General features: G+C 36.7%; 1 protein-coding gene across 1 annotated transcript; it reads left to right on the plus strand.

Annotated features, from left to right (window-relative positions):
• Nucleotides 1-367: 367 nt before the first annotated feature.
• LOC144966093 (protein fem-1 homolog C-like) lies at nucleotides 368-10,424 on the plus strand. Its single transcript, XM_078902158.1, has 2 exons — nucleotides 368-1,135; nucleotides 8,174-10,424. The coding sequence occupies exons 1-2, from the start codon at nucleotides 592-594 to the stop codon at nucleotides 9,583-9,585; spliced, it is 1,956 nt and encodes a 651-aa protein (XP_078758284.1). The 5' UTR covers nucleotides 368-591; the 3' UTR covers nucleotides 9,586-10,424.
• The last annotated feature ends 4,141 nt before the right edge of the window (nucleotides 10,425-14,565 follow it).

Below are 14,565 nucleotides of genomic sequence, written 5' to 3' on the forward strand. Positions count from 1 at the left end.
CCACCCGTGTGTATTTGGTACACTGTTGTAGGGAAAACACAGATGTGTATTCAGTACACTGGTGTAGGGAATACACAAGTCCTAATAATAACCTTCCATTTCTTTTCGCACAACAAAGGAGAAAAGAAAAGGCGAAATATTTCTTACTTTCCAAAACAGCTGAGAGTTACGTACTCTTCCACAAGACACAAGAGCGAGCGCCCTCATTCCCCCATCTTTTTATAGAGATACACCAGATAGAAGTGTATTTTAATTTTTCAAAGTTATTTGATTAATTATCTGCTCGTTTTCTTCATTTGTGTCATTTTCAAAAAATGTTTTCCGATTCATTTTTATCAAATTTTTTTATGAGTGACAAGAATTCACATTTGAATAACTCATTTTCCATAAATGAAGCTTAGCATGCATCCGAAGTGATTGGTCTAAAAATTGGCATTCTGTGTTCAAAGAAAACTGGTATATGAATCTTACACAGACAGACACTAATGTTGACAAAAAAATCTAGAATGATAAATCTCAATGTTATGAAGATTATGTTGATTTTCTCAACGTGACAGTTTTAAAGAATTGATTGGAAAGGGGAGTACCATCATGGAGTATCGTACAATTGTTTATAATTCGGCAAGAGACGGAAGATTAAGCCGTCTTCGGCTCTTCCTTGATCAAAGACCCACAGCAGAAGTCGCACAACTTGTTCATGCCACAACAAATGGGGCAACTCCTCTAATAGTGTCGGCTAGAAATGGTCATCATGAGGTGGTCAAATACTTGGTTGAAAGATGTAAAGTAGAAATCGAACAAGTAGGATCTGTTATGTTCGATGGGGAGACTATAGAAGGCGCCCCTCCTTTATGGTGTGCGGCTGCGGCGGGACATCTTGCAATCGTGAAATACCTTGTTGAACATGGAGCTAGTGTCAACAAAACAACACACACAAATTCTACCCCATTGAGAGCCGCTTGCTTTGATGGACATTTTGAAGTCGTTAAGTACCTAATTTCTCGGAATGCTGATATTGAGATAGCCAATAGACACGGTCATACTTGCCTTATGATTTCATGCTACAAGAAACATCTACACATAGTGGATTATTTACTGAGATTGAAAGCAAAAGTTAATCGAACAAGCGTTAAAGGTAATATTATTAGCTAGGTTTTGATTTTTAAATAAAAGAGCAAGCAGTGATGTCTCTTCAAATACAATGTTGTTGGCACGATTGATTAATAAAGAATGGCTGCGGCTGTTCTGACTCGAGTCTGAATAGTCTCCTGTGGCTATTCGGACTCAAACGCTGTGATCATCCCCAGACACCCATGTGGGGACAATGAAAATTCGTTATCCCCAGACACCTGTCTGGGGGTAACGAATTTTCATTATCCCCATACACATATTTGAAACTCCGCTCTTTTAAACAATTACCCACATTCCAGAATATGGAATGTTTCCAAATGCATAGAAATAAGGAAAGTTAATAAAATATCTATAAAAACATAAAATTAACCAACATTAAATCAGTTGTTACTACATATACACAATATTCGTCGACTTCGAAGTGGGTGTCATGGCCGAATGGTTTAGTCGTCTGCCCTGGAAGTTTTACCAGAATCGACATTGTGGGTTCAAATCCTGGTTCCGCCACTTTAAAAAAAAAAAAATCGGTCCTCTTTTTACAGAACGTTGCAAGGGATAAATGTCCCATCCATCCTCCCCCCACCTCTTTTTTTTTTTTTTTGTTTTTGAGCGAGTCTATTCTCTTTTCTCCTTTGTGTTTGGCCTTTTGTTCCATCTCTGAGCATGAATTTCTTAAAACTTTTTATTTTAAAAAAATAATTATTGTTTTTTTGTTTTTTCTCCTCTATCTTACCATTTGGTCGCTCCCTGAATATTTTTGTTTATTTGCTTTTGAATTATTTAGTCTTTTTAGACTCTTTTTGAGATCGGAGTGGAGATGAAAATGACAATTTGCTAGAAACTAGAAAGGAACCAAGAGAGAGAGAGAGAGAGAGAGTTAAAAAAAAAAGAGGTGGGGGAGGATGGATGGGACATTTATCCCTTGCAACATTCTGTAAAAAGAAGACGGAATTAAAAAAAAAAAAAAGTAGTGGCGGAACCAGGATCTGAACCCACAACACTGAATCTCGTAAAACTTCCAGGGCAGATGACTAAACCATTTGGCCATGACACCCACTTCGAAGTCGACGCATATTGTGTATATATGTAGTAACAACTGATTTAATGTTGGTTAATTTTATGTTTTTATAGATATTTTATTAGCTTTCCTCATTTCTATGTGTGCATTTGGAAACATTCCATATTCTGGAATTTGGATAATTGTTTAAAAGAGCGGAGTTTCAAATATATGTCTGGGGATAACGAATTTTCGTTATCCCCAGACAGGTGTCTGGGGATAATCACAGATGGACTCAAATTCCACTGCGCATGTGCAATCAACAGATTATTCAGACTTGGGTCAGAATAGTCTCCTATGACAATATAGCTTTTTAAATTTTTTTATTAATATTATTTTAATTATTGATAATTACATTAAATTGGTGTCAATGAAAATAACAATAGTGGTATAGTAACTAAATTAAGTCTAAACCCCCCTTTATTTGAAAGACAAAGACATAGATCGAGTGGAAGTTCAGTTAGAAATCAAAAAGAACAAAAGTCAAAGTAACTTTGATCTAAAGCTTTTCTAACAACATAACACAATGTCCACATAAAATCAGGAAGATAAAAATATATATTGAGATTGTGTGAGACGGGTAACTATCCTTCTACAGGCCGACGTACGGGTATGAGCTGTGTCTGTGATATATATGGGCAAAACAGGTCTTGTGAACCCTTCTTCTATTTCTATATCAGTATTCCACCCTCTGCCCACTGTACTTTAGTTCATTTGAAAAAAATGTAATGAATCTCTTGATAAATGTTCTAACAACGAGATCTGAATGGTTGAATTCATAGTTACGAATTACTATGAAATAAAATGACTTTATATGACAAAATCTGCTCCCCAAAATTTTGAAAAAAATCTGTTTATTAGATAGCAATTTTAGATGCTGGTCAATTAAATGATAGACAACAATTAAAAACAACACATGGAAAGCATTTAAAAGACAAAGACCACAGTATAAAACATAAACTAGGCATAAGTTGTCAAGTAGGTTGTCACAAAGTGCGCACGTAAACCGTATGCTTATGTAGCGCAGTTTGCAACCTTGTTTATGTGTGCTATATTCAAGCTACGACACCGATCAATAACCAAACACAATACGTTGATAAAGGTTTTGAAGCTAAATGAAGATATATTTTATTACAATATAACAAAGATATTATGAGATATGAAGATGAAATGATAGATGTACTAAGTATGAAATCAAATGGATGGATGACAAATTGATGGAGATGGTGTGATGATGAATATGATATGAAAGCGATATGAAAATATATAATTAAATCAATTAATTATCAATACTTTACCAAACCGCTACCACATCAGACAATCTCACAGATAGGTTGCAACCATCACAGTCATACAGGCAACTAATAATTAACTAACTAACTAAACACAATCCAGACGTGTAGAAGAAAGCCAAAAGAGTGTCCTTGATATTCAACAAAAACTGTAAGGTTGTTCTAATATTGTTAATTTGTCTCTTCTTGAAATTGTTCTGATTTCACAGTATTCATAAACAGATCAATTGTTTCTCAATGTTCTGATATTAAAATAAGCAAATGGTTCTTCACAGGTAACTTATAAAACAGGCAAATGTTCAGTTTCTATTAGTGTCAAGCTATGAGCGTATAGCCTAAAGTTGGCTTGTTAAAGCCCAGCCTCCAACGGCTCATTCACTTTAAAGAAAGAAAATGATTTTGTTATAATATGATAATCATACGAATATAACTCTATCTATATTCGAACTCACTCAATATGTTTACTTTAAATGAGTAAATATTATTTTACTTTAACAAATCAATTTATTAATGTTGATTAATATTGCTTTACTTTGTAGATATGAAATAATAATGCTTTATAGCAAGAAAAGCTTATTTTCTTTACAACAAGAATATATTACACAATTAATTTCATTATCTGATTAATTAATTGAGAATCAAAATTTAAAGTGATATTATGATATTGATATCAAAACACAATCATAATTGTAATCACAGCATATTATTCAAAATCTCACCAGAGCCGAACAGATTATTGAAATCACAAATTAAGTCTACACAAGACTTTAATCAAACTCTACACAAGAGTTATAACACAACTTGATTCAGCTCAAACTTTGAGCACCACAAAGTCTACACAAGACTTAAATCACACTCTACACAAGAGTTAACACAAAACGTGTTTCAGCTCGAACTTTGAGCACTACAAAGTCTACACAAGACTTTAATCCAACTCTACACAAGAGTTAAACAAATGAGCCTAAAAGACTCCGCTGTGGTTATCGCTTAGAGACTATGAGCCTAAAAGACTCCGCTGTCTGGTCTCTTTTGAGACAATGAGCCTAAAAGACTCTGCTGAGTGGTCTGAAGAAACTGCTCAAAACTCTGGCATTTATAGGCAAAAATCAAGCAAACGAAGCAAAATTCTACCCACACAAACGGATGTTAGTCATATCCGTAAACATCTGAAATTCCTTAAAACTCCCCCAGATTCCATAATCATGGACAACAACAACCCATCCTGATACCGGACATCCTCATATCAAGGATAAATAAATTCGTCAGCCCCATAGTTACGAGATATCAATCAAGCCATACCATAACAAAGTCACTCCCGTAGAATACAGGGATCCTACTTTGCTTATAAGTTTACGGAGAAAACAAGATTGATGCCTTTCTCACAATAACACCCACACTACGTAGTTTAATTCAAACTTCCGGGCCATAGGTGCATGATCTGATACGACCTGTATCAACAAAAGAAGGGTTGTTCCGGAGGGATTACAATAACAACAACAACTAATACTACGACGACGTACATCCTGTCGTAAACTGACGCCTACACGGAAGCATTTCGTTACATAGGTTGTTGTGATAATGTTGAGAATTGTGTGAATCGTTTGAAACTCAGCTGTCCAACAAACTGTCAATTATCAGGGTTCCCGCGGCCTCCTTTAATTCAAGGACTCTTGACAACTCCTTGATTTTGATATTACTATTACTGAGAAAATCTCCTTGAAATTCATTTTAGGAGAAAACTCCTTGAATTTGGTGAGGTCACCCACATCATCATCATCATCATCATCATCATCATCATCATCATCATCATAGGACCACCACCAGTACAACAACCAGCACATCATCGTCACTACCACCACGACAACAATCTCATCACCATCCCGACTACAACTATTATCACCACCATCACATCACCATCTCCACACCACTACAACAACTACTATCATATCGCCATCCCTACCACCACAACAACAGCCAGCAACACATCACCATCCCTACAACCACTACTACAACCACCACATCATCATCCCGACCACCACTTCAACCACCACCACATCACCATCCCTACCACTACCACTAAAACCACCACATCGCTATCCCTACCACTACCACTACTATTACAACCACCATATCACCATCCCTACCACCACTACTACAACAACCAAATCACCATCCCTACCAGCACTTTAACAACAACCACACCACCGTCCCAATCACTACTGCTACAACCACCACAGCACCATTCCTACCACCACAACTGCAACAACGACCACATCACCATCCTTACCACCACTATTACAACAACCACTACCACATCACCATCCCAACCACAACTAGTACAACCACCACATCACCATCCATACCACCACTACTACAAAAACCACTACATCTCCATCCGTACCACAACAACTACAACCACCATTACATCATCATCTCTACCACCACCATACAACCACCACCACATCATCATCCCTGTCATACTATTACAACCACCACAACGCCACCCCTACCACCACCAATACTACTGCAACCATATATATTATATTTGAAATTTTATCCTGACGTTGAAGCTGATGCAGGCCATATATATATATATTCTTCTACTTCTTCTTCTACTTCTTCTACTTCTTCTACTTCTTCTTCTTCTTCTTCTTCTTCTTCTTCTTCTTCTTCTTCTTCTTCTTCTTCTTCTTCTTCTTCTTCTTCTTCTTCTTCTTCTTCTTCTTCTTCTTTCTTCTTCTTCTTCTTCTTCTTCTTCTTCTTCTTCTTCTTCTTCTTCTTCTTCTTCTTCTTCTTCTTCTTCTTCTTCTTCTTCTTCTTCTTCTTCTTCTTCTTCTTCTTCTTCTTCTTCTTCTTCTTCTTCTTCTTCTTCTTCTTCTTCCTCTTCTGCTTCTGCTTTCTTTAACTTTATGGTCCATGAAGAGCCTGTAGATGGGTACTTTGATAAAGAATTCAAATTGGTGGATTGAATTCAATTCATGAAACCTAAATCATTATTTAAATTTCTTTTCAACACGATTCCAGTTTTATATCAAAAGTTTTGAAAATCAGATGAGGAGAAGAAAAGTTGTAGTAGTTTAAAGGCTGAAAAATGTACTCCTATTTATTTGCCATTGTTATTTATTGACAGACTTGAAGATTTCATCGCTCAGCAGGGACATTTCTTTTCAAACGACCCAAAATAATGATTCATTATATAGTGGTTTGTTGTAATTTGATAGAACCCAAAAATCAAGAAATAATCCCATTTTGTTTGTCTATTGTCGATTATATTGTTTGGTTGAAATTCTTTTTTTAAAAGGAAATTTTCATAAGTTTTAGTTTTAATTTCACTAGCTTTTCATTAGCTCTAATACATATTTGGATCATAAACATACATGGCACTTCTGATACAACAAGACCTCCGATTGAACAAGGGTTAAACATTCCAATGGCGGTTTTGTGTATTTTAAGGTTTTAATTATCGAACCAACTAATTAATATTATAAATGAAAAAGTGATAAATAATTTTGATAGATAAATGATAAGTCGGATAAGTATGCAAATAGATAAATAAATGATAAGTAAATGGAATTAAATAAATAAAATAAATTGATAAGCAAAAGTGAATAAACAAAATAAAAATAAAACATCCTCAAATGGACGACAGGCAAATTCGATTTTGAGAAATAATAATAAGCAATGATGTTTGGGGAGTGGGGATTGGCTTTCACATCGAATGCATTAGACTTTCTATTTTGTGGGGATTGGCTTTCACATCAAATGCATTAGACTGTCTATTGTGTGGGGATTGGCTTTCACATCGAATGCATTAGACTGTCTATTGTGTGGGGATTGGCTTTCACATCGAATGCATTAGACTGTCTATTGTGTGGGGATTGGCTTTCACATCGAATGCATTAGACTGTCTATTGTGTGGGGATTGGCTTTCACATCGAATGCATTAGACTGTCTATTGTGTGGGGATTGGCTTTCACATCGAATGCATTAGACTGTCTATTGTGTGACTATGCACCCATGTGATTTGCTTTTTTATTGTTTTCTGACTTCCTGTTTTGTTTTTTGTTTTTTTTGTTGTTTTTTTTTTACAGATCCACTTGATTTTTATTTAAGAAATTGACATATAAAGGTGGTTGTGAGCATTCCATTTGGGTCTAAGACTGACTTTTTGACATTCATCCTTTCACATTTTTTCATACTCCTAATCTAATCTTGTTTTTATTTATTTATTTTTTTCTCTTTATCACTACCACTTCGCCTGTGTCCCCATCCTCCTTCTTACATCCTGTTCAGCCTGCTTTTACTCCTTCCCTATCCTTTCTTATTCTCTACTTCCTCCACTTCCTAGTTCTCTTCCTTCTCTCTTTCCTCTTATCCATTCTCTTCCTCCTTCATCATCTCCTCCAACTCCTCTTTCACCTCCTTATCCTCCTCTTCTTACACTTCTTCAAACACTTAGTACTTAGTCCTTTCTCTACATCCACTCCTTCTCCTCCTCTCCTCCACTTTCTCTACTTCCATCTCCCCCTATTTCTTCTTCACCATGTCTCTTTCATCCTCATTTTTCTCTCAAAACAACATTTTCTGCCCCAATTTATTCCCCATCGATCTCATTTTTTGTTAGATGTAAGTCCAATGCTCTACTTTTTCACTAACCTCTTCATATATTTTTTTCTTTTTTTTTTTTTCTCAGGCAATACTGCATTACATGATTGTGCGGAATCTGGTAGTCTAGAGATAATGAAATTACTGCTGGAAAATGGAGCCATCATGACCAAGGACCATTACAATATGACACCCTTGATGGCAGCTGCTGTCGCAGGGTATCAGCCAATAGTGGAGTTTCTTATTGAGAGACCCGAATGTGCTCGACTTGAAAAAATTGAAGCATTGGAACTGTTAGGAGCAACATTCATCGACAGAAAACGGGACAATATGGGAGCATTGGATCTGTGGGTAAGAGCCATGAAGTGTCGTTACGAAGAAGGAATGTCAGACGTCCCAAAGAAAACCAGATCTAAACCTCTAAAGGCGTATGATTTTGCTGTGGAAGCTCAGAGTCGTTCAGATCTTCAAGAGCTAGTTTGTGATCCAGATGAAATGAGGATGCAAGCACTTTTGGTTAGAGAACGGATTCTTGGTCCAAGGCACCCTGACACATCCTACTACATTCGATACAGAGGTGCATTGTATGCCGACATGGGGAATGTGGAGAGATGTATTTCACTCTGGCTGTATGCCTTAGAGATGCAACAGTCTGCTTTGGAGCCCCTGAGTCCTATGACACAATCCAGTTTTCTTTCTTTTGCTGAACTTTTCTCTTTCATGACCTCTGAATGGAGAAGTCGAGATCTTCTAAAATGCCTTAAGTTTGAAGATTTAATGACAGTCCTAGAAGGAGCGACCACAGAAATCAAAGGCGGTGTCGCATATCTTCGGTGTAGGAGTGAGTCAAAATCTGTCGAAGGCCGGTCAAGGAACTTGTCGAATTTGAATAGGTTAATGGTAATAGTGTTACATCTTTTGTGTCTCATGCATAGACTTGAAGCTATCTTAGCCACTAATGCAAGGATGACCTTTAAAAAGGCTGTGTACAGACTAGTTCAAGAAGATCCACGAGGATGCAAGTCAAATTCTCTTTTACATTTAGCTTGTGCACACGACACCACAGAAGTAGGAAGATATCCTATATGCAAATTTCCAAATTGGGATCTAGTGAATCTTCTCATGGAAGTTGGAGCAGATGTTAATGCTAGAAACACTGATGGAAATACTCCTCTCCATATAGCAGCCAAGGACTCCCCTTGCGATCATCAGGTTATGAAATATTTAATTGAAAATGGTTGCCACATAGATGCTTGTAACAAGAAGGGAGAGACTGCTGAGGATCTGGTGACTGGAGTCCCTTTGCATAGCATTGTTCCGACAATGAGTTATATAAATTTACAATGTTTAGCAAGTCGACAGATCGTTAAAAGTGGAATTCCTTACAGAGGTATTCTCGGGAGAGAGTTGGCGAAAATGGTTTCAATGCATCAGGGATCTTTCCAAGAGGACGAGGATGAAGCAGATTCAAAAACCTGGCTGAATGATGTTGAAAATTAGTCAAGTTGTTATTGTTATGTTTTTGTTTTAGTTAGTTTGTTGGGTTTTTTATTTTTTTTTATTTATTTTTTTTTTTGGGAGGGGGGGGGGGGGGGGGGGGGAGTTTGTACTTTTTACATAAACGTTTGGATTTATCTTGCCCCCATGTGACCAGAGCACCTAAAGATGAAATACTTTCCCCAATTGTTACATAAGAGTGTATTTGGGTATTTGAATTTTATCAGGGTCTTTAGTTAATACCAGGATTAAAAAGAAGTCTGTCAAAGCTATTAGCAGATAAATAATTCCAGTTTCTACAGCGTTTAACCGAAAATATCAATTGTTTGCTACCCCTTGACTTGAATAGGACACTAATCTATCACAAAGTACTTTCCGGTTCCGCCAAATCTTATAAACCAACTATCCTGAGAGAACAGGGGGGTTGGATCCCCTATTCCCATTGCATCCAGGATTGACACCAGTCTGTTGCTTGTGAAATGAGCACCTTACCAACTGAGCTATCTATTAGATCCTCTGATAGCAGGAGTAGCAATGCCCAAAGAGAGGTTGACACTCTGAGAGTGAGAGGCTAGTAATGCTTTATTCATTTTGATGCCAATCACTGGGGTCTTGGATCATTTGTCAATTTGTAAAAAAAAACTGATAAAGATTCAATCATTTCCATCGGTCTTCAAAATGTCTTATTATTGTTATCTTTTTGTTTTTGTTGTTGTTGTTGTTGTTGCCTTGAGTGTTACAAGACTTTCTATCACAGCCTCATACTCATATCCTGCTAAAAGTGATATGCTGAGCTGCCAACTTTACGCCAAAAAAGCTTATTAAATATTGTAAGAATTTTCTGACTCTGTTTGACTGCAAGATTTTGTTCTGAAATAGAATTTATTTCTTTTTTCTGTCTTTGTCTTGGAATGCAATTACTTGGTTTTGTCCTGACACTGGCTGGGAGGAAACAATGAAATCTTTAGTTATAGTTGGGCAGAGGATATTTTTTTGTCTTGTAAATCATCTCTCTGTTATGCACTGTATTTTTTCTTTTTTTTTTTTTGTTAACATTTGAGTGTGTTTCTCTTAAGGGGCCCTGTGCTCTTGTCAGGATGAGACATTTAGATGATCTCAAACTAAGTACTGGGTGGGGTTCCTGACCTCCCATAGTGGGCAGGGGGGTAGATACTGTGTTTTCTATCCCCTTATATCTGTTTTCCAACATGCTTTCTGTCTTTGTCTTGGAATGAGATTACTTGGTTTTGTCCTAGCCCTGGTCGGAGTCCTAGCTGGGAGGGAAACAGTCAAATGCATAGTTATTATTTTGGGAGATGATATTTTTTTCCTTGTAAATTATCTCTCTGTTATATATTATTATATTTGTTATTTTGAATGTATAATGTAAGCATTTGAGTGTATTCCTATTTGTTGGATTTTGTGCTTGTGTCCGGATGAGACTTATAGTTGATCTCAAACTGAGTACATTGATGGTATGCTCTTGGAATTTACATCTGATCCCTATTTGTTCCCAGTTCCCCAATGTCTTACTTTCTCTTGGGTGCTTTAATTGTAATTCTAGAACTTCTTACTATTCCATTTTCTTCCTTTTTACTGGCGCTGATATAATCTAAAGGAGCACTATTCAGTATCTGATACTGAATAGTGGTTTTGCACTATTCAGTATCTGATACTGAATAGTGCTTTTGTACTATTCAGTATCTGATACTGAATAGTGGTTTTGCACTATTCAGTATCTGACACTGAATAGTGGTTTTTGTACGGTGTTTTTTTTTTTCCGAAACCTGACAAAGTTATGGGAAGAGGACAGCTGTGGGAGTGAATCTGGGACTCAGAAAAGTGTACACCAGTGGGGAGTGAACCTGGGACTGGGTTTCGGCGGGTTTCGTAATAAAAAGCAATTACTTTTTACGAAACGCGACGACACCCGGCAATATCCGACAAAGTTATGGGAGGTAGGCAGCAGCGTGTGTGTGTGTGTGTGTGTGTGTGTGTGTGTGTGTAGGAGGGGGAGGGGATGAACCTGAGATTCAGGGAAGTGTACACCAGTGGGGAGTGAACCTGGGACTCTGGGTTTTGTAAAAAAGCAATAAAAAATGTGTATGGGGGGGGGGGATTACTTTTTTTACGATACCCGACAATATGCGGCAAAGCGTGGGGAGTGAACCTGAGACTCAGTGAAGTATACACCAGTGGGGAGTGAACCTGAGACTATGGTTTTCGGCGGGCTTCAGCTAGTTTCATATAAAAGCAATTACTTTTTTACGAAACCCAACTAATCCTGGCAATATCCGAGAAAGTTATGGGTAGTAGGCAACAGTGGGGAGTGAACCTGAGATTCGTGGAAGTAAACACCAGTGAGGAGTGAACCTGGGACTGGGTTTCGGCGGGTTTTGTAAAAAAAAAAAAGCAATTACTTTTTGTTTACAAAATGCGCCAAATCCCAACAAAATGGGGCAAAGTTATGGAAAGTAGGCAAATAATGGGGAGTGAACCTGAGACAAAGGGAAGTGTACACCAGTGGGGAGTGAACCTGAGACTCTGGTTTTCAGCGGGTTTCAGCGAATTTCATATAAAAACAATTACTCTTTTACGAAACCCGACGAAACCTGGCAATATCTGAGAAAGTTATGGGAAGTAGACAACAGTGGGGAGTGAACCTGAGATTCATGGAAGTGTACACCAGTGGGGAGTGAACCTGAGACTCTGGTTTTCGGCGGGTTTCAGCGAGTTTCACATAAAAGCAATTACTTTTTTACGAAACCCGGCAATATCCGACAAAGTTGTGGGAAGTAGGCAACAGTGGGGAGTGAACCTGAGACTCAGGGAATTGTACACCAGTGGGGAGTGAACCTGAAACTCAGGGAAGTGTACACCAGTGGGGAGTGAACCTGAGACTATGGTTTTTGGCGGGTTTCAGCGAGTTTCACATAAAAGCAATTACTTTTTTTACGAAATCCGGCAATATTCGACAAAGTTGTGAGAAGTAGGCAACAGTGGGGAGTGAACCTGAGACTCAGGGAAGTGTACACCAGTGGGGAGTGAACCTGAGACTATGGTTTTCGGCGGGTTTCAGCGAGTTTCACATAAAAGCAATTACTTTTTTACGAAGCCCGGCAATATTCGATAGTTATGGGAAGTAGGCAACAGTAGGGAGTTAACTTGAGATTCAAGGAAGTGTACACCAGTAGGGAGTGAACCTGAGACTCTGGTTTTCGGCGGGTTTCAGCGAGTTTCATATAAAAGCAATTACTTTTTTACGAAACCCGACAAAACATGGCAATATCCGACAAACTTATTGAAGCAGGCAACAGTGGGGGGTGATCCTGAGATTCAGGGAAGTGTACACTTGTGGGGAGTGAACCTGGGATTCTGGATTTTGTAAAAAAGCAATACCAAGGGGGAGGGGGAATTACTTATTTACGAAACCCGCCAAAACCCGACAAAGTTATGGGAAGCAGGCAGCAGTGGGGAGTGAATCTGGGATTTGGACACTGATGAGGATTGAACCTGGGACTGCGAGATGCTGATTCCAGTGGACAGTGAGCTCAGAATGTACTTTTATTTCGAAACCTACCGAAATTTTCAAAAGTTATGGGAAGTGGGCACCATTGGGCAATGAACCGGGACTCAGGGAAGTGCACACCGGTTGGGAGTGAACCTGGGACTGTGAGAAGAGGATATCAGTGGAAATGAACCTGGGACTAGGGAAGATGGATACCAGTGGGAAATGAAGCCGGACTATGGGAGATGGGTACCAGACGAGAATGAAGCAATTACTTTTTTACGAAATCCGCCAAATCCCGCCAAAAAACCATAGACTTAGGTTTACTCCCCAATAGTGTACACTTCCCTGAATCTCCGGTTCACTCCCTCACTGTTGCCTACTTTCTTTCCATAACTTTGTCGGATATTGTCGGGTTTCGTAAAAAAGTAATTGCTTTTTTTTTACGAAACCCAGCCCCAGGTTCACTCCCCAACGGTGTACACTTCCCTGAGTCCAGGTTCACTCCCCACTGCTGCCTACTTCCCATAACTTTGTCGGGTATCGGCGTGTTTTGGCAGGTTTCGTAAAAAAAGAAACACCCCTAAAAATACCACGTGTATTCAGTAAATAGATGTCAATTGTAGTCTAATATTCAGTATCTGTTTAAATTATTATTTATTATTATTATTATTATTATTATTATTATTATTATTATTTATTATATTATCATTATCATTATCATTATCATTATTATTATTTATTATTATTATTATTATATTATTATTATCATTATCATTATTTATTATTATTATTATTATTATTATTATTATTATTATTATTATTATTATTATTATTATTATCATTATTATTATTATTATTATTATTATTATTATTATTATTATTATTATTATTATTATTATTATTATTATCATTATCATTATCATTATTATTATTATTATTATTATTATTATTATTATTATTATTATTATTATTATTATTATTATTATCATTATCATTATTATTATTATTATTATTATTATTATTATTATTATTATTATTATTATTATTATTATCATTATTATTATTATTATTATTATTATTATTATTATTATTATTATTATTATTATTATTATTATTATTATTATCACGTAAATTTTAATATAGTACGGCAATTAATTCACGGAAGTACATCGCTCAATTAAAAAATGCAGAAAGTCTGCCCACATATTTATAATGAATTGGGTTTGCCTTAGATGACAAAACAAACAAACAAACAAACAACAACAACAATAACAACAACAACAACAACAACAAATGAGACAAACAGAAAAAAAACAAGATTTTTAAAAATAATGAACAATAGAAGAGCACAATAATGAAAAACAACAACGAGATGATAACACATAAAAGATATTCGTAATAAATCGATAACTGATTAAATTACTCCAACTACTTGATTAAAAAAAAAAATCATCATAATCATAATAGTGATG

Source organism: Berghia stephanieae, chromosome 2, assembly GCF_034508935.2.
Source record: "Berghia stephanieae isolate SIO BIC M18660-M18661 chromosome 2, UCSD_Bste_1.3, whole genome shotgun sequence".
NCBI classification, from domain to species: Eukaryota; Metazoa; Mollusca; class Gastropoda; order Nudibranchia; family Aeolidiidae; genus Berghia; species Berghia stephanieae.

What these genes read in the sequence shown, in the direction of transcription:
- LOC144966093 (XM_078902158.1), top strand. Translation starts at nt 592, where the DNA reads ATGGAGTATCGTACAATTGTTTATAATTCGGCAAGAGACGGAAGATTA. An exon ending in TAATCGAACAAGCGTTAAAG is followed by an intron (nt 1,136 to 8,173) that starts GTAATATTATTA and finishes TTTTTTTCTCAG; the next exon opens with GCAATACTGCATTACATGAT.